This window comes from Camelina sativa, chromosome 11 (genome assembly GCF_000633955.1).
Source record: "Camelina sativa cultivar DH55 chromosome 11, Cs, whole genome shotgun sequence".
In the NCBI taxonomy this organism is placed as follows: domain Eukaryota; kingdom Viridiplantae; phylum Streptophyta; class Magnoliopsida; order Brassicales; family Brassicaceae; genus Camelina; species Camelina sativa.
This window is the reverse complement of record NC_025695.1, coordinates 23,793,833-23,818,147: the sequence shown is the minus strand read 5'-3', so window position 1 is coordinate 23,818,147 and position 24,315 is coordinate 23,793,833. Positions and strand designations below refer to the sequence as shown.

The 24,315-nt window shown below is 32.4% G+C and overlaps 4 protein-coding genes and 1 long non-coding RNA gene across 5 annotated transcripts; 2 read left to right on the top strand and 3 right to left on the bottom strand.

The window, feature by feature from the left end:
• Positions 11,023–12,130, top strand: LOC104724137 (calcium-binding protein CML24-like). The gene is made up of 2 exons (XM_010442584.2): positions 11,023–11,674; positions 11,975–12,130. Exon 1 carries the CDS (start codon positions 11,092–11,094, stop codon positions 11,584–11,586), a length of 495 nt encoding a protein of 164 aa, XP_010440886.1. The 5' UTR covers positions 11,023–11,091; the 3' UTR covers positions 11,587–11,674; positions 11,975–12,130.
• LOC109127179 (dnaJ homolog subfamily B member 12-like) lies at positions 11,980–14,343 on the bottom strand. Its single transcript, XM_019231599.1, has one exon. It carries the CDS (start codon positions 13,968–13,970, stop codon positions 13,296–13,298), a length of 675 nt encoding a protein of 224 aa, XP_019087144.1. The 5' UTR covers positions 13,971–14,343; the 3' UTR covers positions 11,980–13,295.
• On the bottom strand, positions 14,371–15,811 carry LOC104724136 (dnaJ homolog subfamily B member 12-like). Its single transcript, XM_010442582.2, has one exon. It carries the CDS (start codon positions 15,540–15,542, stop codon positions 14,922–14,924), a length of 621 nt encoding a protein of 206 aa, XP_010440884.1. The 5' UTR covers positions 15,543–15,811; the 3' UTR covers positions 14,371–14,921.
• Positions 21,213–21,861, bottom strand: LOC104728266 (dnaJ homolog subfamily B member 12-like). Its single transcript, XM_019231928.1, has 2 exons — positions 21,456–21,861; positions 21,213–21,395 (listed from the first exon to the last, which is right to left on the bottom strand). The coding sequence occupies exons 1-2, from the start codon at positions 21,843–21,845 to the stop codon at positions 21,213–21,215; spliced, it is 573 nt and encodes a 190-aa protein (XP_019087473.1). The 5' UTR covers positions 21,846–21,861.
• On the top strand, positions 23,145–24,315 carry LOC104724135. Its single transcript, XR_757528.1, has 4 exons — positions 23,145–23,816; positions 23,915–23,952; positions 24,047–24,182; positions 24,292–24,315. It is a non-coding gene; the product is annotated as an uncharacterized LOC104724135 (long non-coding RNA).

The window sequence follows — 24,315 nt, the reverse complement described above, 5'->3', positions numbered from 1 at the left end:
TGAAGGCTGTTGACGGCTAGGACGAACTCTTTCGTCGGGAGAGAAAAAAGTTTTTTGTTTTTTTTTTCCATGAAATTCCTATTGTCAACACAACATATCTATCTTAACATTTTTAGAGTACATTTTTGTGCCATCCTCTCTTATCTTTGTATCCAAACAAGTCTCAACTAAATTCTCTACAATCCTTATAACCAAACACAATGATTTCCTTATTTGATAATATTAATTTCCTAAAATCTATCTACCTAATTTAAAGCAATATTTTAGATTAAAATATAATTCTCCTTTCATTTTTATTTAATCTTATATTTAATTATTTTAATTACTATTTAATACATAAAGTTAATAAAATTTTAGATTTTTTTAGCATATGATGTGATTTGAATTTTTATAAACGGATATATATTTAAAAAATTGTTTTAGGATTTTTGTAACCAAACAAGTATATTCGGATATAGATTATTTTACATTTGAGTTATTTTAATATATAATGAATATCTATCTTAACCTTTTTGGAGTACATTTTTGTGTCATCCTTTATATGTTATCCGGATTTCCACAAAATACCCTTTGGTTTAGACAATTAATCAAAGCTTATTAAGGTTATTTGTGTGATCCTAAATGTCGGATCGGTTTTAATTCTCAAATCAAAATCCGATTGCACTAATCAGATCTTTTTTAATTATAAAAGAAAAATAAGGTAAACATGGAATTCTACAAATAAAGGAAGAATATAATATCTACAATGATATGAATAACAAAACTGTTTTCATATAATAGAAGATACAATTAATAGATTCCTATAAATAAGGTAAGATGATTTCATTTTCCAGTTATAAGATCTTCTCACAAAACATAAAAGCACACTCATTAAAACATAGGATACTAGAAGCATATTCCGAATATAGTTTCCCGAAATTTTCACTTTGAAATCAAATCAAAATCTTCTAAACTTGCTCATCACGATTTTTGCAAATCCTAAATGAAAAACCCTACAATCTTAAGTATACACTATAAATACTCTTCCTTCACTTCACCTTCAAGCACCAAACTCTTCCACTCTTCTCTTAAGTGAAAGCAACTAAACTATGGCTTTCATTCACCTCACCTAAAATCACCAAGTTCGACACCCTTATTCCAAAGCACAAGCAAACAAATTAATTATGACATCTCCAATGGTTCGCTTTCTTATACATTTACTCATATGATATTGTGTTATATGAAATTCTTCTATATGTCGTATTAAATATGTGACTCATTTTCAAAGTGGGTGTTGAAAACGAGAACAAGTCAGATCATATATTACCAAACAAACTTCAATCTTTATTTAAGTTATTTCATCGATAGATACAGAAAACTATATACTTATATGAGTTTGTTTCTAACCGTTGTCTAGATTGATTGCTAATGCCTTAGCTTCTTCCTTTTTTTTGGTTAATAAAGCTTCACCTACGAAGCAAAACATATGTATATATATATATGAAATTGTCAGATCTAAATTCATTAAACAACCCAAATCTTGCCTTTATTTTCTTCCATACATAATACTGTAAGAATTTTTTTGTTGGCAAACTAATTAATTTGTTGAAGTCTTAACAAAACTGAATACATAATCAATAGATTTACTCTTACAACATTGGTTGTCCAAGTAACAACAAAAAATAGACACATAAGTTATCGATTTCAAATCTATAAATTGGTTAATCATTATCAATTTCAAAACATCCAGTTCTTAATAGCTATGTTATTGCTGCAATTCATTATAACATGCAATATGTAAATCGATCCAGTAAGTGATCTTTTGTATTGGTAACTATCAAACAGAAGATACCCAATAAACCAAAACCATCAACTATTCTTATTTGTGCCGATACAAACAAGAAAAAAACTTGATCTATTTATAATATATACTTTAGATAATACAAATTATTAATTACTGTGAGAGCACACACATATATAACAATATAACATTTATATTAAAACTCAAAAAAACTTGATCTATTTATAATATAGTTAAAAGTTTTTTAAAAAAAATTGCCTCCTACTGTATCACATGATCAAACCTAGTTAAATGTTCTTTTTCAAGTTTTGTTTCTTTGGATATAAAAATGAAAATTGATTCTAGGCAACCAGGAAAGTGACACATGTAAACCAACCAGGTTGGTATCTACGCCAATGGCCATCCTAACTTGACGTAAATTAATAAAATTCAATCAAACACTATTTTCCACACGTATTAATACAATTTCTAAAGTTTGATGGTAAATTAATACAATTTCTAAGTCAGAAAGTAATTGTTATTACTTTTAATATCATTTTATTAACTATAAAGTAATAGTTATGTAATGTTTTAGAGCATATTAATTATATTTATATTGATCACAACATCAATCAAGAAAAAATTGTTTTTAAAAGTATATTTATAAATATATGACTATAAGTAATGGATGTCGACCAATTCAGTTATGTTCGGATCAAAATATCGGAGATTTGGTTAACAAAAAATTCCAACGAGTTGGACTAAAATATTATCAGATATAAATTATATATAGCAAAATTCTTTCTATCAAGATGAAAGTTCAAAAATATTGCTTACTCCCCATCTTGCTAATAAACTTTCGGAAAAGAATTGGAAAAGCTAAGGAATATCAATGCTTCAGTATGATATATACTGAAGAATATTAGAAACAAAAAGTTATATCATAAAATGGTTAATGGTAAAAAAATTATATTAGAAACAAAAAAACGTTAACCTATACGAAAAAGAAAATTTCATTGTGGAGATAAAAAAAAAAAACAAAAAAGAAAAAAAATTACAAACAAAGACGTTGCTCTATTTTCTCTAATAAAAAAAAAACTCATAATTACTAATGAACTCAAACCCTTAATTAATTGTATTGGGATCACAGAAAAACATTTGAAATGTCTTTAAACGTCAAAATTTGCTTCAAAAATGGTCCAATAGTACACAGACCAATTGCTTTTTCAGAAGCTCTCTTGGGGCTTTTCAAAAAGATATTATGGGTCGCATACTAGCACTATTCTCGCCCAAACACACTTCACTGCAGAATTTTGATGGGATCTCGTGCATTAGTGCTAGTATAATCGCATTCGTTAGTATATCACATGCAATCGTATATATCCTTTTTTGAAAATTCAAGGGATCATTCAATGTGAGTGCCACTTGATATGTGGACCGGTTTAGTCATCTTAGACGTGCTTCCAACCTCGAGAAACTAGCGATAACCATGTCCAAACACAATTTTAGACTCGTAACTAATTGTGTTCAGATCACAAAAAAACATTCCAAATGCCTTCAAACGTTAAAATTTGGCCCTGAAAATGGTCCACTTTAACAAAGACCCATTGCCTTGCCAGATGCTCTCTTGGGGTTTTTCAAAAAGGTATTATGGGTCGCGTGGTTTCTCACAGTGTGAAAGTTATAACGTTCTGTATGTACAATAGCCTTTGCGCAACAACCAAAAAAAAAAAAAAAAAGAGGGAGGGATACAACACGAGGATTTTCCGGGAGGTCACCCATCCTAGTACTACTCTCGTCTAAGCATGCTTAACTGCGGAGTTCTGATAGGATCTGGTGCATAAGTGTTGGTACGATCGCATCCGTTTGTATATCCTATGCAATCGCGTATATCTTTGTTCGAAAACTCAAGGGATCATTCGTTGTGGGTCACACTTGATATGTGGGAGTGGTTTAGTCACCTTGGACGTTCTTCCAACTTTGAAAAACAAGCGATAACCATTTCCAAACGGGAAAAATGTCATAAAAATCCTCAAATTTGCATTTTCGTTGATTTAAAGCATGAACTCTTCATTTGGTGATATAAATACTCATTTTTTTGTTGACTTCGAAATAAATCATAAAGTCTTGTTGACTTTGCCGATTGAGGCATAATGTTAACTAGGTAAACGGAACAATCAGACGGAGTTAACTAATTGTTACTGAAAACAGTTAATGAACAAAATGACGTCGTTTGTGTTAAAAAAAACATTCAAATATGAGATTCGAACCCGTTACGTCTAGGAGAAAAAAATAAAATCTTAGCAAACTGAACTGTGGTGTTTTAAATTTAAGTACCACAAACACAAATAGATATACCATAAACGATCCACTCTCTTCCTTCTTCTTCTTTCTTTTAGGGTTTCGTTGCTTTTCAAGGAGGCACAATTGGAGTTCGACTCTATGATAATAAATCTCGCCGGAGATGGAGAACCAGACATCGACGGTGGAGATTCCAAAGATTCTAAATAAGAGGAGAAGCTCCACTAATCGATAATCAAGAATACGGCTTCAGGGAACGATGTGGAGTTCTGATGGGATCCGGTGCATTAGTGCTGGTATGATCGCATCCGTTAGTATATCCCACGCAATCGCATATATCCTTTTTCGAAAACTCAAGGGATCATTCAATGTGAGTCCCACTTGATATATGAACCGGTTTAGTCACCTTGGACGTGCTTCCAACCTCGAAAACAAGCAATAACCATGTCCAAACATAATTTTGGACCTGTAACTAATTGTGTCGCGATCACCAAAAAACATCTGAAACGCCTTCAAAGGACAAAATTTGGCCTCCGGAATGGTCCAATGGAACGAAGACCCATTACCTTGCCAGAAACTCTTTTGGGGCTTTCTGAAAAGGTATTATGGGTCGTGTGGTTCTTCACGGTGTAAAACTTACGATGTTTTATTTGTACTATATAGTCTTGCGCAAAAAAAAAAAAAAAAAAAAAAAAAAAAAAAAAAAAAAAATAAAAAAAATATCGCATTAATGACTTTGGGGCCTCAAATTCGTTTGGGCTTTTTTATGTTATTAATTATTGCCTTCTCCAAATAAGATAAACTGATAAAGGTCCGTAAAGCGTTAGACCTTTATTTCCCAAACAAATTGCTGGTTCATGCTCTCTCGCTAAGGTAAGTTTAATTCATCGATGCATCGAAGAACGTGTGTTACTGTTAGTTGTGAACTGTTTTGTTTTTATATGCTAGATTTACACTGAAGTGTTGTTAAAAAGGGAAATTTAAGGAAGCATGTGCATTGTTCTTTTGTTTTAAGTTTGGTGCCAACCTTCTCCTTTTCTGCTCTTTATGTAATGATTAGAATTCCATAAGGACGGAGCAAGTTTGATGGTGCACGAGAGTTCTTTTTCATCACAAGTGAAAAAGTGAAAGATGAAAAGTGAAAACCCCTGGCGCATGTTAGTAGGGTCCCCTTCGATAAAAAGAAAAAGAATAGATAGAGAGAGAGAGACTCCCCCACGCGTAAAAGTATTATCATGCGCCATTTTATATGGTCCTAAATCTTAAAGTCCCATCTCTAACCAATTCTCATCTTTCTATCTTTCTTTTTTTTTTCTCACTTTTTCATATTATTTATTTTCTTTTTCATATCCTTCGTAGATTTCTTATCCATTTTTTTGTTCATTTATATTCACTATATACCATTTCTCCTATTTATATTAGATAAACATTTATAAAATTGAGTTTTACATAATATCACGAGTATGTACATNGCATTAGTGCTGGTATGATCGCATCCATTAGTGTATCCCATGCAATCGCATATATCCTTTTTCAAAAACTCAAGGGATCATTCAGTGTGGATCCCACTTGATATATGGACCGGTTTAGTCACCTTGGACGTGCTTCCAACCTCGAACACAAGCGATAGCCATGTCCAAACACAATTTTGGACCCGTAACTAATTGCGTCGCGATCACCAAAAAACATCTGAAACACCTTCAAAGGACAAAATTTGGCCTCCAAAATAGTCCAATGGAACGAAGACCCATTGACTTGCCAGAAACTCTTTTCGGGCTTTCCAAAAAGGTATTATGGGTTGAGTGGTTCCTCACGGTGTAAAACTTACGACGTTCTATTTGTACTATATAGTCTTGCGCAAAAAAATAAATAAATAAAATAGAGGGAGGGATGCAACACGAGGACTTCCAAGGAGGTCACCTATTCTAGTACTACTCTCGCCCAAGAACGCTTAACTGCAGAGTTCTGATGGGATCTGGTGCATTAGTACTGGTATGATTGCATCCGTTTGTATATCCCATACAATCGCATATATCCTTTTTCAAAAACTTATGGGATCATTCAGTGTGGGTCCCACAGTTTTGGAACCCTAAAAACTGCTAAACAAAAGATAAGATGTCTCTCTAATAGTTTTTGTGTATTTATAGAGAAAAAGAAGGGAACCGGGTCAACCCAGAACAAACCAGGTTGAGCCTGGGTTGCAAAATGGATTCAAGTGTGGACAAGCGGTTTCGGTTGTGCTTTGGTCGTAGGTGGTGGCCGATGGGAGCTTCGGTCATCGTTTGGTCGAAGGTGTATGGCCTAAGGAGAGTTACGGTTGGGTTTTGCCCGAAGTTGTGTGGCCGAAGGAGATACCCGTTTAGTGCGTCTGAAATTACTCCTCCTTCACTCCTTGCCCTTTTTAGCACCAGAATGACTTACATCCACTAAAACCGCCATTACTCTTGCATCATAGCTCGGATTTGCTTGAAATAACCTCCATTGGAAATCTAACTCAAATGCCTATAACTTTTGTAAAGAGCTATGAAACTAAATCTAAATGCAAGATCTTCATTCAAGTCGATCTTTGAGATGATTTTGACTGGGCCTGAATCTTCCTTTCTCTTATTTCCCTTCATCTTTCTTTGGTCATTCTTCGCACGATTCTTTGACCTATCCTACATCTCTTTTATATCTCCATTGCTCCATTCTCTTTATTTTAGCCCCTTTTTGCTCTATTTTACTCCAAAACTCAATGATCCACTCCATGAATCTATAAGGGACAAAAACAATGCAAATATACACTTATATGCACAATGATGAAAAACCAAGAAAATGAAGCTTTAAATACAAAAATACAATATATCAAAACCTATATGTGAGATATAAATAAATAAATCTAAATTTTAAATGGAAATTTATGGAGTTATGTAGCTGCAAGTTATTTTATTAACAGAATTAACAAAATAAAAAAAAGTATTTTTTAAATTATGTTATTCATCACTGATTTTAAATTATTATATATCGTCGATTAAGTCAAATAAAAAACAAAAAATCTACGTTGATAAGACTATGTACAATGGAAATGTTGAATCATTTATTTAATAGTTGAATTCATCCAATAAGAGGAGGATGTTGAAATTAAAACCAATGTACATAGGCTAATATCTTAACTAACTTAAATTCGGTTTGGCAAAAAAAAAACTAATCTCTAAATCGATTGTAAAGCATATACAAGATTTCAAATATGAGAGGAAACTTGTGATCCCTTACCCCGCCTTCAATAGTTGAAGAACTATCAAAAAAAACTAATCTCTAATCCTTGGCTTTTAAGTAACCTCGACAGTGTTTGGATATGATCTTTGATTATAAGTTTGTAACCGTTCTTTTTATCTTTACCATGCTTTAACTTATACAATAACTTTGTATCAGTATCAGTTATCACTTTCGAACTGTGAACTCTCCATGTGTGGACTCCATGACAAAGAAATTTATGAATTCTTTTTATTGTAACCGCAACTTAAGTTTTTTTATTATTAATTTAGGCCCTTAAACTAAGGACCAAAAGGTTTTACTTTTATATAGCCCCCTTCTAATAAAAACAAGTATTTACCTCTCCTCTCAACCAATCATAATCTTTTATCTAATATTTTATTTAAAAAAATTAAAATTAATTGAAAAAACAAAACAAATTAAGTAAACAAATTATGTATACTTTTAATTAAAGAAAGTTAAATATTGGTTTTTGGTTTAGATTTTATAATTAAACAAGGTTATATATCGGTTTAGGTTTATAAATAAAAATTAGGGTTTAGATTTTACAATTAGAATGAAATTATATATCGATTTGGGTTTACAAATGATGTGATTAGGGTTTAGATTTTACAGTTAAAACAAAATTATGTGCCAGTTTGGATTTACAAATAAAGTGGTTAGAGTTTAAATTTTACAAGTAGAACAAAATAATATGTCAATTTGGGTTTACAAATGAGGTGATTATGGTTTAGATTTTACAATGATAACGAAATTATATGTCGGTGTAGGTTTACAAATGAAGTTGTTAGGATTTAGATTTTACAATTAGAACGAAACTATATATCGGTTTGAGTTTACAAATGAGCTGGTTAAGAATTAGACTTTACAATTAAAATAAAATTATATATCGGTTTGGTTTATAAAAGAACGGTTTGAGATTTTTTATTTTACAATAATGTATTCAAATTTTATTTTCTTATAAATAAGTAAGTGAATAAAGAGGTTCGCCTCCTTAGAGTAAACTCAAGTATTGTCCTTTTTTACCCAAAATTTTACCATCGAGACTTAATCATAATTTAATTATTAATATTATAGAATGTTTGGACCAAATAAAATATTTCTCTTTACGTCTTCCTCCATTTAGGTTTTAACATTTGGTTGTTGAAAGAAAAAAAGATTTTAACTTTTTAACTTTTCAGACCTTTAAACAAAATGAGCGGTCGAGGTGATGGGTGGACAAAAAGATGAGTTCGAATATTGATTTCTTTTCCTTTTTTTTGCTACGAATGTAAATATTTCATTAAAATGAAAACAGTTTAGGTTTACAATTAAAGATTATAAATCTATACAAATGGTTCTATGGCAAAAAAAGTAAAAACATGGAAGCATAAAGTGTAGTACACAAATTTCGGTCCATCCACTCGACTAAAGCATTGAAGCTGAAGGAGTTAATTAGATGAAGCGATGACGATTTTGAAGTTCTTCCTAGATAAGTAGCTGAAGTAGAAGGCTGATTGCAACTTGAAAACACCAAATTGCGCTTGAATCTTACCACTAGAAGCCTTTCACTGAAGGTCCGAGGATGGGCCGTCAACGGCAAAAACTCAAAGTCCTTGATCACATACTCCTCCCGCGTCATGTGAGAGCGACTCGTCAATCAAATCCATGAGCTTTCCCAAAATGGAACCTCACGAACCGAATCCTGCGAAAGATGTGAGCTCCCTCTACCAAGTTCATTCCCCGAAGTCGGCTAGCGCAGAGCATGATTTAAGCTATTCATAACCACATAGAACACCATCGGTCTTACTAGCTCCTCTAGAGTACAAATCAAAAAACAACCAAAGGCGAGAATTCATCGCAATACTAACTTCAACTCAAAGCAACCGCACTAGTTAGACACATTCAAAACCAGGCCTTGAAGTATAATCAACAAGCTAATAAATACTTGTGACGTCAACAAATGAGACATAAAATTAGCCACCACCGGAAGCTATACCATCACCAAAATTCAACACCACCGTAGCTACCAAAGTCATAATCTGAGAACCGAGACGATGTCATACACTTGACACTTCAAACATGGTCACTCTCTTACAAAAACTGAAAGTTGTCCTCTAGCAGAAAATGCAAACAGAAAGATCTCATCCCGAAGACAAGCTAAATCGTCAAAGTTTGTGATCAGATTGAAGTCGTGAGGCAGCGGTGCCCTGAAACCTATCTGAAGGAGGGAAGCAAGAGCAATCAAAGAAGAGCACTCGGTGCCATCAGCTCCGACAAACGAGACGACCCACACGGAAGGGACATGGGCAACAAACATCAGGAACAATGCCGTCAACCAGCAAGAAATCCCATTGGAGATAAGCCCAATCACCGGAAATTGCAAGTCGACGTGGCCGATTTCCAAGCAGAGACTTGAAAATTGAGAAACCCAAAGAGACAAAGAAGCCACGCCGCAACAACGTGGAGCAGAGCTTGAATCTGTCGTAGGGTTTGCGAAGGAGGAGGAGTAGATCTGAAACAGATCCTCGCTGGTCGAAGTCGTGAGACGCAAATGAAAACGCTGGATCTCCGTCGAAACTCAAGTCGTCGACTAGCGAAGAGAGTCAAACGGAGGAGATCCGTCAACACCACTAGGTGGCCGTCACACGCAGCGGAACTACTCCCCTTCACCGCGAGCTTCATGGCACTTCAAAGGCTTGTCGATTCACACAAGTGCCAGAACCTAAGCTAAAGAGAAAAACGTGGTGGCCCTCTCACAGCGCCGGTCAAAACCGGACAATGGAGAGGCGAGCAAGATAACAGTGAAAAAAAACTTTAGACTTTAAGTTAGAGAAAAATCGCCGCGCATGGCTTCACGCGCCCGAATTCAAATGTGAAATAAATCTTACGATCGAATATTGATTTCTTATACGGATTAAATTTGTTAGTTTTACTGATTATAATATTTTTTCCCCGGGACCATATTCGAATGTGAATTCGGACACCAACAACAACCATAATTTGTAATATACTTAATTCAAATAATTAGCAAAAAAAGAATTTGTAATATACTTATTTAAGATTCAAGTATTCCATGACCACGATTGACTCGTATAGTGTGGACCAACTTGTCCCTATATTTAATTAATAAAGCCACACGCATTTTCTTCAAAAAAAAAAAAAAAATCAAAAGCATTTTAAAGCATAAAATATAGTAGAAAATTAGAAATCAAATAAAAACCAGATAAAAATATGGATATTAAATTATAACTACATAAATATGAAAAGTAAATTAATTTTTTCAAAATAATTCAGTATGTCATGATCATGGTTGACTCTTATAATGAACCCAAAAAATATATATAGTAATTAGATAATTAGGATAAAATTGGAATTTTGATTTTATTAAAAAATCCGAAAGATGAAAACAACAACAGTAATTGTTTTGAATTTTAAATAAAATGTTTTTATTATTTAATATATTTTTATTTCAATCTAAAATAATTAATTATTAAATGTCTAAATAAAGATAACTTCAATTTTTTCTTGGCATTTTTCCCTTTTTCTTTATATAATCGAATCGAGGCATTACAAAAATGTAAAAGTAAAAATTTGGAAATAGAAATAGTTTAAATAAAGATGCCTCCAGCTCACTCAATCTTAACGCGTTTTATTAAAAAAAACGCGTTATTACGTCACTCACTCTCTCTTCTTCTTCCCGTTATTTATACCAACTTTGTAACCATCTCCTTCTTCTCCACACATTACTATAACCGTTTTTTTTTAAGTTTCTCTCAAAAATCTCAAATTCGGTAACAATGTCGTCGAAGAACGGAGTTGTTCGTAGCTGTTTAGGTTCAATGGAGGACATCCGAAAAGTCTTCCAACGATTCGACAAAAACGGCGACGGGAAAATCTCAGTCGACGAGCTCAAAGAAGTGATCCGCGCTCTCTCACCAACAGCGTCACCGGAAGAGACGGTGACGATGATGAAACAGTTCGATCTCGACGGTAACGGATTCATAGATCTGGACGAGTTCGTCGCTTTGTTCCAAATCGGGATCGGAGCGGGCGGAGGTGGAGGTAATAATAATCGGAACGATGTTAGCGATTTGAAGGAAGCGTTTGAGTTGTATGATCTTGATGGTAACGGGAGGATCTCGGCGAAAGAGCTTCACTCGGTGATGAAGAATCTGGGAGAGAAGTGTTCTGTTCAGGATTGTAAGAAGATGATTAGTAAAGTTGATACTGATGGTGATGGTTGTGTTAATTTCGATGAGTTTAAGAAGATGATGAGTCATGGTGGAGCTTGATTATTTCGTATTATTAGCGAATTTAATTTTTCTAGGTTTTGTAATTAGGAGATTAAGATCTCTCTGGGTTAGTGACGGCGATTAGGTTGTTAATTGTGTTTTTGTTATAAAAAAGACCCTATAAATTAAAAAAGGCAAAATCCTCTAGATTGTTCAGAAGTTTCCATTATTTTTTTCTCTTTGATTGTGGTGATTGATGATGATGATGATGATGATGATCTTTGATTATTAACTACAGTATAAGGCTGCTTCTATCTTTGCTCTCTTAATTACTAAAGCTTTATAATAGTAGAAGTAGTACTACTAATTAGTCTTTAATGAACTGATTTTAGAGTTAAATCGAGTTATATTTTCAAGGTACTAATTTGGCTGACAATGAAGATAGTAGTTTCNATTGTGTTTTTGCTATAAAAAAATCCCTAGAAATTAAAAAAGGCAAAATCCTCTAGATGGTTTAGAAGTTTCCATTTTTTTTTCTCTTTGTTTGTGGTGATTGATGATGATGATCTTTGATTATTAACTACAATATAAGGCTGTTTCTATCTTTGCTCTCTTAATTACTAAAGCTTTATTATTGTAGTAGAAGTAGTACTAATTTGTCTTTAATGAGCTGATTTTAAAGTTAAATCGAGTTATAATTTCAAGGTACTAATTTTATTTGGCTGACAATGAAGATAGTAGTTTCAATACAACAAACAAGTTAACGAAGAAACAGAGTATTCTGTGATGGTGATTGACCCCTAACACTACTACTACTAACCATTACAGTACCTTAGTTTTAAATGACTTGTATTTTTGGTACACATATCACGCTCTTCTCCAATTCCAATACAATCTTGAATCCATGGTTCGACACAGTTCTACCAAAAGCCTTACTATTTCTTCAAGGTTCAATCGTTCGATCCTATTTGCTTGCGAGTAATAGCTTCCTGATATGACTTCAAGTTATTTCAGTTTCTAATTATAAGATCATACGCACCTCAAGATACATTAAATATTGGACTGCTGACACACACAATAGGTGAACAAATGCTTATCTTTATCATTCCTATGAGAACTTGGAAACGTGGCACACACAATAGGGGTGATATGTAATGAAAAAAAACAGATTATTTAACTTCATCTAATGAAAAAGATTTAAAAAAAAAAGTTCCTTGAAAAGATGGAAACTTCAACTTCTTAATGTGATTATCTTTTAGTTCTTACTTCTTCTGTCACATATGTCTTTGGCTTCTATAGAATCTTCTCTGCGGTAGCAACTATTTCTTGTGACTCCTTCCACTATAAGACCTGGACCTTACAACAACTCAAGTGGAAACTAACAGATGATGGAGAAAATCTCTTGAAATAAGTACCACCACTTGTGTTTTGGGGGCTTGCCTCTGGACTGATCTCACTTGCAATGAAAGGGTGATCACAATGTGGACAAAGTATGGCCTTATCAAGACAATCATCCCTCATATATTTACCTTGTGCCTTGCATCTATTGCACATTGTCCAAAAGGTACCGTCGTCTCTAGCATTTTGATTCCCATTATAAGATGCTGGCTTGAGTGAACTTAGTCGTTTCTTTATCCAACGAGAAAGCTTATTACCTCGATCCCCATTACTTGGATCCACACCGTCTCTAGCATTTTGGTTCTCATCCGAAGAGGCTGCTTGCCTGAGTAAATTTAGTCGTTCCTTTATCCAACCAGCAATCTTATTACTTAAATCCCCAACACTTTGATCCACAGTACTGTCTCTAGCATTTTCATTACCACTATTTGAAGCAGGGTCACATGGGTTTGGTGGTTTCTGCATCCCACTAGAAGCAGGCCTATGTGGGTATGGTTGTTTATGCATCTCAGTCTTTGCATCTCTGTCTCTAGCATTGTGATTGCCATTATAAGAAGCAGGCTCACATGGGTTTGGTGGTTTTTGCATCCCACTAGAAGCCGGCTGATGTGGGTATGGTTGTTTCTGCATCTCGGTCTTTGCTTCTTCAAACTTCCCCTTTGATCATAAGAAGTTCTCGTAACCTTATCAGATAACATACACCAAGCTTCTGTAACCAGCTTAAAGGCGCCTTCCGCACCATTAAGCTTGTTCTTGTCCGGGTGAAGCAAAAGTGCTAACTTCCTGTACTGTTTCTTCACTGATTCATCATCAGCTAAAGGATCTACACCGAGAATTCCATACCAATCAGCTTCTTCTTCTTCTCCTCTGTTTGATGCAGAGATATAAACATCGACCATCATCAACCCTTGCTTCAAACCATCAAGGTTTGGATACAAATTATGAGCCTTGTTAATGAACTTCTTCGCACCACTGAAATCATTCTCTGAAAGTTTCCTCTCCGCCATCTCGATCGCTTTTCTAGCTTCTTCCTTATTACATTCCATGCCGTACGTTAAGTATAAGACTCTACAAAAACAAAAATAGGTACAAAAGATTGTATATATAAACAAAACAGTAGTCCAACCAGAAATCACAGAATCTCAAAAGAATCCATATTTCTCACCTGTGAAGGAAAAACTTTTGCAAACTCTCGAGCCAAGTGAAGAGACACACTAAAACCCTAATGTCTTAGGATACAAGCAAGAGCGAGCCAGCGCTTATTATAATTGATTTCCTTTCTAAACCGTTCTGAAATTAATGGATTTGGTAAAATGGAAATTAGTAAAAGAAAATTTATTACTAAGTGTAGTGAATAGGAAATTATAATCTCAGAGAATATTCTTTTGTATTGGAAACAACTTTGAAAAAAAGAAAGGAAGATATTATGTTTTGATTCTTATTGTTAGAAGACATAATGTTTTTAAGCAAGTTAGGAGACTAGAAACACATTGGCAATGAAAGGAGAACTTGCTCTTGTTCCACTCTACATTATCAGTCTAAAGTTGCAAAGAGGTTAAACAACATCCTAAACAAACCATATGAAAGGTATAAAAGCAGGAATCTGTAACTTCTAAAATGTGAATCAATCATGTGATAAGTCTTACTTACTTCTTAGCTCACATCACATGTCCTCGCCTTCTTAGGAATCTTCTCTGCAGCAAACTCCTCAAGTCTTCTTTTCGGTTGTCGATTCGCAAGACATCCACAATTAGACCTTGCCTTCGATGAAATTGATGAACACTTCAAGGTAAAACTAACAGATGGCCAAGAACTTCTCTCAGAAGAATTAGATGCTTTTTCGGTGCTTTGGTCTGGTTCTTTATTTTGGACACTACTCCATTGTTGTTTCTGTTCAGAAGCTTTGTTGGTTCTTTTGTCAGGTGCTTTATTTTGGACACCGCTGCATTTTTGTTGCTGTTGAGAAGCTTTATTGGTTCTTCTTTTGTTTGGAGTTTTCACGGTTTCAATGAAAGGTTGTCTACAATTTGGACAAACTTTTGCCTTGTTAAGATTAGAATCCCTCGGACATTGCCATTCTGTCTTGCATCTTCTGTGCACATTGACCAAAACATAACAGGTTCCCTCTGTTTTGATGCATCCGCGGGAAACGCATACTCAGTACTTCTTGCTTCCTTCCTCGTATGCACACCACCTTGTTGGTTTGTTGATTTCTGCATCTGAATCTTTGCTTTGTTCGACTTCCTTCTTTGATCATAAGAAGCTCTCTTAACCTCATCAGACAACAAAGACCAAGCTTCTAAAACCAGTTTAAAGGCACCTTCCGCTCCATCAAACTTGTTCTTGTCCGGATGCAGCAAAAGAGCTAACTGCCTGTAAGTTTTCTTCACTGCTTCATCATCCGCTAAAGGATCGACACCGAGAATCTTGTACCAATCAGATTCTTCTCCTCCGTTTGACGCAGATTTATAAACACCGATCATCATCGACACTTGCTTCAAACCATCGAGATTTGGATACAAACGCTGAGCCTTGATAACAAATTTCTTCGCCCCATCGTAATCATTCTCCGAGAGTTTCCTCACAGCAATCTCCGTGGCTCTTCTAGCTTCTTCCATCTTCTCTTCAGATATAAATCCAGAGGATAACACAGAGATCGGAAAAGGAAAAAAACGAATAGAGATTTGGGAGCAACTCAGTGGACGATATAACAAAACTCGTGAACGATCTCTCTCTGATTTTGATTGAGATCCACTAAAACCCTAAAAGACTTATTGTAGAAGCAAGAGCGCTTGGTATAAGTAATTTATAGACGATGCTTTTCCAATTTCCAAAAAGAAAGATTGATTTCCTTTTCCTTTTCCTTTTCTTTAAGGGGATTATTATATTAAAGGGAAAATTACAAATTAATTGAGAAAGAAAAGGAAAATATTATCTCGGTGACTATATGTTGTTGATATTTCTCAGCTTTTTTTTTTTTTTTTTTAATAAATTGGAAACAATGATTAAAATTGTTGATTTGTGTAGCATGATATTCGTACCATTATTTTCATACTTTTTAAAAATTATTATAGAACCAACTAATAGCTCATATTTATGATGAGACTATGAGAGTATGAGATCGTGAGTAAAACATGATATTGTTGTGAACTTGTGAATTGTGATCCTCTCCGTTAACACATGTTCCTAAACATGGTTGGTTCTGTTTCAAATGCAATGTGTTTTATTTTTGAAATCTTATATTTATTAATTAGATCATGATTGGCTTTTCTTCTTATATAAAATTTGGTTTCAAAATTACTCATTAATTAGATCATGAAAAGTGTCAATTGCAAGATGTTGACAAAATGTCAATTCTAAACTTAGTAAAATATTTTAAAATGAAAAAGAAATTAAAAATTTTAAACCTATGATAAATAGGAAATCTATATATAAATAACAACAAATCATTATTTATATATTCCAAAAAAAGTCATGTATTAAAATGAATGTGACATGTGTCAAATATGTCGATAAAAAAACATTATAAGAAACATACACACATAAGTATTATTGTATTGAATTCAGTTTATCTAATCTAATGAATTTTGGAAATTTCAAAAAATAAAATAAAAATAAAAGTATTATGAAATCATAGGGATCTTTAATATTTTATATTTTATGAAAAAATTAAATAAATCAATAGCAAACCAAATTTATGGGAATGTTGTTAATTTGTTATTTCTTATAAACAAATCATATGGGGAGATGATTCAATTGTACCAATATATAAGTGAGACCAAAACCTAACTTATATATATTTACTATTCACAACAATATTTTAATAAATTAATATAAACATATACTCCATATAATATATGTTAATTAACTATATATACTGATATATTATACATGATTAGAATAATATTAATAAGTGAATAAAAGTTGAAAATAGTTAAATAAAAATTCATGTGATTTATTTATTTAAAAATGAATACAAATATAAAAGGAAAATAGGATATACGCTACATATAATATGACAAGTAAAATTGAATACATCATGATGTTCATAATATAGAAATAATATATATGAAATACTAATATTCCAAAAAATATTAAGAACAAAGACATTTTAGATGAAAGAAAAATTAAATATTTCATCATTATTTAAAACAAAAATACCATATATATATATATATATATGTGTTTGTATCATATCTTACATATATGTGTATATATATATATATCATATACACATATGTTGAACTTCTTATAAACGTAATAACATATGCTGCATATATACTGAATTTACAAATTATGTGAGATTTGAGATGTGTCTTGCTAATTATCAAAAAAAAATTTAATTTAGAGCATATTATAAATTTATCATTTAACTGGATAGTAGCTACTCCACTGATCTTTATATCAATTCATATTTCATTTTCATATGAGTTACATAAACTATATAAAAGTCACAAAAATGCAATAATTAAGTATTAAATTATTTTATTATTTATTATATTTTTCATTGTCATTAATTATTCATTGCAATGTTATAAATAATATGAAAGTGACAAGATGTCAACTGAATAGAAATAAATTATTGCATTTAACTAAAATTTAGTATTTTAAAACATGAATATGATTATAAATATGAAAGTTACAAAATGAATATTTGCTTTCGGGCTGGTATTTGAGGGTTCACAACAATATTAAAGTTTATAATAACCGACATTAACAAATCCCAACATAGACTTGTCGGTCAATACACAATATACACTAATAAGAGGAGTACACAAATCCGACCAAATAGAATAAGCATGTGAACGAAGAAAAGATGATTTCTACTCTCTGATGTCTCGTCTCTTTAGCCGAATAAGGGACATGGTTAGACCTGACCCCATAGCTTTATCTTTTGGCCCATTGAGAGTCTATCTTTAATCGCAAGCCAAGTAATAAACGTATCGCGGGACTGCTCGATGAAACTAAACTAACCGAAACAGGCCAGGAAATCTTTGGGAAAGTAGTACGGTTTAAATTATAAGTGCACTCTAAGGAGAAAGATGGCTGGAAGTCCTTATATGCAATATGAAATTTACTAGATGTTGAAAGAACTAAGTTACGAACTTAAGATCATATGTATGAATCTGCCAACACTTTATACGTGGGTATTATTATACACGAATATATTTAATTGATATATTTTTCAAAAGGGTTAAAAGTTTGCTAGTTTTCTTCCAAATAAAAAATGGGTTGATATTTTAAATATATATATATATATATATAATTATACACATATAAAGGGGTACACCAATATTCAATAATGAGCTGATGTCATATGATTTTTTAAAAGAATATAACGTTAGATAGGGACAATTCTTGGTTCACCCCTAGTAGTTAAGAAAACAAATTATTGATTAAGTAAACAAATTCTGTATATCAATTAATTTTAAAATTATTAATTCTAAACATTTTATTATAGTTTTAAATTATAACATGTAAACCCAAATCACTCTTTTTATAAACCCAAATTAAAATACAATTTTCTTTAATTGTAAAATCTAAACCCTAATCACTATTTTATAAACCCAAACCGACATATAATTTTGCTTAATTTTAAAATCTAAACCCTAACCACTCTTTTGTAAACCCAAACCGACATATAATTTTGCTTAATTTTAAAATCTAAACTCTAACCACTCTTTTGTAAACCCAAACCAACATATAATTTCGTTTAATTGTAAAATCTAAACCATAAACTCTAACCACTCTTTTGTAAACCCATGCCGACATATAATTTCATTTAATTGTAAAATGTATACCCTAAACTCTAACCACTCTTTTGTAAACCCAAAACGACATATAATTTTGTTTAATTGTAAAAACTAAACCCTAACCATTTTTTGTAAACCCAAACCGACATATGATTTCGTTTAATTGTAAAATCTAAACTCTAATCGTTATTTTATAAACTTAAACCAACATCATTTCCTTAATAAAAAATCTACAGAATTGGTTTCCTTAACTTGTTTTATCTTTTTATTTTAATTTTTATTTATTTTATAAATATGATATGTCATGGCAATTTATTGTATTTTGATTGGTTAATTAAGAGGGGGTGAATAAGAGTGGTTAATAAATATGATATGAACCCAAGAATTTATCTAGATATACTACTATAATTTGAAAGCCACATTATACTTGGGTTCACCCCTAGGGGTGAACCTCTTCATTCACCCCCTTATAAAATAAGGAAATAAAATATGTACACATTTATTATAAAATTAGAAACTTAAACCGCTCTTTTATAAACCCAAACCGATATATAATTTTGTTGTAATTATAAAATATAAACCCTAATCATCTCATTTGTAAACCCAAACCATCTCATTTGTAAACCCAAACCGACATATACTTTCGTTCTAATTGTTAAATCTAAACCCTAACCATCTCATTTGTAAACCCAAACCGACATATAATTTCGTTCTAATTGTAAAATCTAAACCCTAACCATCTCATTTGTAAACCCAAACCAACATATAATTTTGTTCTAATTGTAAATTCTAAACTCTAACCACCTCATTTGTAAACCCAAACCGACATATAATTTCGTTTTAATTATAAAATCTAAACTCTAATTCTCATTTATAAACCCAAACCGATATATAACCTCGTTTAATTGTAAAATCTAAACCAAGACAATATTTAACTTTCTTTAAATAAAAGTATACAGAATTTGTTTCTATAATTAGTTTTGCTTTTTAATTTTATTATGATTTTTTTAATATAAAATATTAGATAGAGCATTCTGATTGGTTGAGAGGGAAGGGGGTGAACCTAAGTATTTTTCTTATGAAATATGACATTGTTTTGTAAGAAGTTACATACCCATGTCACTGGGATCAAGTTTATTTTACTCATCTACGAAAAGGGTAAAAGCAGGAATCTGTAACTTCTAAATGTGAATCAATCATGTGATAAGTCTTACTTACTTGTTAGACTTTCTCCAATGGGAGGTTTTAAGAGAGGTTTTTACTGTTTTGTGGGAAAAAAATAAATCAGTTAAAAGAAAAAAAGATAAGAGAGTCTCTTATATATTATACTCAAATTTGATTTAAAAGACGCTACGTGTCAAGGTTCAATTGGACAAAGAAAATAATAGAAGAGCAAAAAAAAATTAGATGCCCGATCGAGTTCAATCTTTTTTACTCTCTGTCTCTCTCTCTTTTTCTCTCGCGATAGAAGTCCTGAATCGACTTTGGAAGAAGATGGAATCGAATGATATGTAATCAGAGGAGGTTGGGGTCGGAGGTAGCGGAGGAGATTGAATCGGCGGAGGTGATGCGTAGCCGAGAAAATTTCGCGACTAGGTAAACGAATTAGGGTTGTTTGATTTTTGATCCCATATAGGCCATTTTATAGCAATTCCTTTATGACCTTGGAAAAGGTAAACCATTATATTTGTGATTCTCGTTACATCAATTTGACACTGCTCGCCCAATTCTTGTGCCCTGTGAACATTTTGCTGCTCTTGTGCCCTGTGAACATTTTGACACCCTATAAAAGGGTGTCACTTTCTAAGTTTATAATAGTCTTTAAAGCAAAGTTGTGATCTGGTTACATCTCTTGGGTGATATGACGAATATAGGTGGACATGAGCTTAGTCTGGCCACAGGAAACGCAGGCGGTAGATTGGCATGCGGTATGGTTAAACTTCCGATCCCTTTATATTAGGCTTTGATTGTTTCTAACGCCAATAACTGTGGTTTCATTTGAAGAAAACACACTTTAATTATAACATATTAAACGCAAATTTGGTCTCTTTGTATCGGTATCCTCATGAGTTATGCTGGTTCTTTCGCATGTGTAAAATGTATTATGTTTGTAAAATGTATTATGTTTGTTCTATGTTTTGTATGTTTAAAAATTAATTAAATGCAATATTTTCCATTTTTAAAACATCTTAAATGTTTAATCATTTATACTAGTTCTAATCTATTTAAACTTTCAAAAAACTATATTTTCAAAATAAGAAACCCATAATTATATACTACCATTGGAGGATACAATTTTAATTAAGAGATCAAGAGTTCTTAGAACTTAAACAGAACACAATTATTTCATAAAAAAATCAAACAGTACATAATAACCTCAAAATTAAAACCTCCCATTGGCCTTGCTCTTAGCTCACATATGTCCCCGCCTTCTTTGGGTGCTTTTGTCTGGTGCTTTATTTAATTTGGACACCACTGTTGTTGCTGTTGAGTAGTAGCTTTATTGGTTGTTTTGTTTGGTGCTTTTGGAATTTTCTAATTTGTAATGAAAGTTTGACTACAATTTGGACAAGGTCTTGCGTTGTTAAGATCAGAATCCCTCCAGTGTGTCTTGCATCTTCTGCATATTATCCAAAACATACTGCTTGTCCAAAAGTCACTTGTTTGCCTCTGTTTTGATGCATCCGCGGCAGATGCATACTTAGTACTTCTTGCTTCCTTCCTCGTATCTACACCATATTGTTGTTGGTTTGTTGATTTCTGCATCTGAGTCTTTGCTTCTTTCGACTTCCTCCTTTGATCATAAGAAGCTCTCTTAACCTTATCAGACAACAAACACCAAGCTTCTGAAACCAGTTTAAAGGCACCTTCCGCTCCATCAAACTTGTTCTTGTCTGGATGAAGCAAAAGAGCAAACTGCTTGTAAGTTTTCTTCACTGCTTCATCATCAGCTAAAGGATCGACACCGAGAATCTTGTACCAATCAGCTTCTTCTCCTCCTCTGTTTGATGCATAGATATAAACATTGATCATCATCGACAGTTGGTTCAAACCATCAAGCTGTGGATACAAACGCTGAGCCTTGTTAACGAAGTTCTTCGCACCATCGTAATCATTCTCCGAGAGTTTCTTCTCAGCAATCTCCATCGCTCTTCTAGCTTCTTCCATCTTCTCTTCAGATATAAAACAGACCAGTCCAGAGGATATAGCATAGAGATCCGAAAAAAACGAGTAGAGATTTGGAGCAACTAAGTCGATATAACAAAACCCGTTAGAGATGGTTTAGATGGAGATCAACTAAAACCCTAGAAGAGTTACAGTACAAGCAAGAGCGCTTGGTATAAGTAACTTATAGACGATGCTTTTCCAATTTCCAAAAAGGCAAAAAGACAATTGATATCCTTTTCTACGGGGATTATTAAAGGGAAAATTACTATTTAATTGGGTAAAAAAAAGAAAATATTATCTTATAGATATAAGCTCCTATGGATAACCATTAGAAGAACAAAAAGAAAAGAAATAAAAAGAACAATGCATAATGGAATAAACAGTTTTTGAGGAATGAAAGGAAAATCTGGAAGAAACAAAATAGTAAATGGTAACCAAACAATAAAAATATTTTTAAAATATATTAAATATTAAATAAATTAAATTTCAATTATAATATTAATATTATTTTAATGTATATATAATAAATTTTTATATTTGATTTTCAAATAAATTTGTAAATTAAATTTTAGATATATCATATTAAATATTAATAATTCATATTAACATACAATAAAATTTTAAGAGTAATTTAAATTTGTTCTACTATTCATACAGTTTTCAAATATAGCCTTAAGATTAGTTTAGCATAAAATTCCTATCAAATTTTTTTTTTCTGTCAATACATTGTGAAAATATGAAAGTTTTTATATTACAAAATTGAAATTTTATTAATAAACATATTTTTTATTTATTATAAAATAAAAACGAATTTTAATATTTGTTTTTTTAGTTCTATTTGTTCCTCATCAATTTTGGGGAGGAATATTTTTGTTCTATTGTTCCCTATTTTTTGAAGAATGTAGGGGAAAAAATATTAATATCAAATGGTAAAAAAATTGTGGAATAGAGAAGAATGTGATATTCCTTCTCGTTCTTTTCCTAAATTTTGGTCACCAATTGAAACCATAGTCTTATAGATTTTAGTTTTTATTTTTTAATAATTGGAAACAACTAGTATTAAAATTGTTGATTTTTTGTAGCATGATCATATTCGTAAAATTATTTTAATTACTTTAAACACTTATGATAGAATCAACTCATATATGATGAGACGTGAGTAACATGATATTGTTGTGAACTTGTGAATTGTAATCCTCCGTTAACACGTAAGTACTTAACACATGTTCCTAAACATGATTGGTTCTGTTTCAAATGCAATGTGCTTTTTTTTTTTTTTTTTTTTTTACCGAAAACGTTTAAATTTGAAAACTAGCAAAATAAGAGACGATAAAAACAGGGTCTTGAGTCAAGTCAGAGCACTGCAAAGTGAAACCCAGCGAGAGTAGAGTTTGTCGATTGTTGAGGCTGCGAATGCGATCCGTTTATTGATTTTTAAGTTTTACTTAGACCCGGGTTAAGCTTATTGAATCTGTATATAAACAATTTTTTATTGTTTTTTTATCACAAAATTTGTATATTAACATTGTAGATGACGTTTGTTATAGGAATGAGAACCATTTCAATTTCTCTGGTTGAATGTTTTTGAGAATCGATTTAGGTTTGTTGTAACTTTGTGGTTTGAATCATAGTCTTTAGTTTATGAAATCTAGGCATAGATCTATGTGATTACTAATTTACTCCGAGCTACTTGCCCACGGATTGTGAGAATTGTTCTATGGTTTATGTAGAATCATCACATTGATAATTTTGTGAATGAGAACCATAATATCTCTGCTTGAATGGTTTGATAATTTTTGTATATGTGTATTGGATTAGCATTATCTTAGATTTATGCGGTTTTTTTAAATCAGAAATGAGACTCTTTTGATGAACAGGGAGATCCAGTGTGGGCAATTAGTTCAGAGACAGTGAATTCTCTTTTGGGACTTTCTCTGAATTTCTTCTTTGTCTTGCCTCTTACAAACTCCGGTATGTTCTGCTTATAAGAGTCTTGCGTTTCTCTGATCAATTATATCGATCTCATGAAAAAAAAAACTCTTGATTTTTGACACTTGGTGGCAGAACAGCTGGTATCCAATTCTTACAAGCTCCTGTTCTTCACCCGGTAATAATGTACCATTAAACTTGAACTGTTTGTTTGTGCAATAGTGATAGTATTTTGTCATTCTGCTTAAAATGTCTTCAACAAAAATCAACAGATGGCTGAAGGGTTATTCAACTTTGTGATAGCTTGGACACTCATGTTTGCTCCGTTGCTATACACAGACCGAAAGAGAGATGGATACAAAAGCTCTCTTGACGTTCTATGGGGTCTCATGATGTTCCTCACAAATAGTAAATGCAGCTTTGTTTTTTTTATATATATCTAATAAGCTTAGTTTCTTCTAAAAGCACATCTCTAAAGTAGATTATCTCGGTTATGTTGATCTCGTGTTGCGAACAGCGTTTCTAATCCCATACATGGCTT

Bases quoted from the DNA above. Each gene is read 5' to 3' on its own strand.
- LOC104724137 (XM_010442584.2), top strand. From the start codon at position 11,092: ATGTCGTCGAAGAACGGAGTTGTTCGTAGCTGTTTAGGTTCAATGGAG.
- LOC109127179 (XM_019231599.1), bottom strand. From the start codon at position 13,970: ATGGAATGTAATAAGGAAGAAGCTAGAAAAGCGATCGAGATGGCGGAG.
- LOC104724136 (XM_010442582.2), bottom strand. From the start codon at position 15,542: ATGGAAGAAGCTAGAAGAGCCACGGAGATTGCTGTGAGGAAACTCTCG.
- LOC104728266 (XM_019231928.1), bottom strand. From the start codon at position 21,845: ATGGAAGAAGCTAGAAGAGCGATGGAGATTGCTGAGAAGAAACTCTCG. The intron at 21,396-21,455 runs GCAAAGACTCAG...GATACGAGGAAG, and splicing joins AAAGGAGGAAGTCGAAAGAA to GAAGCAAGAAGTACTAAGTA.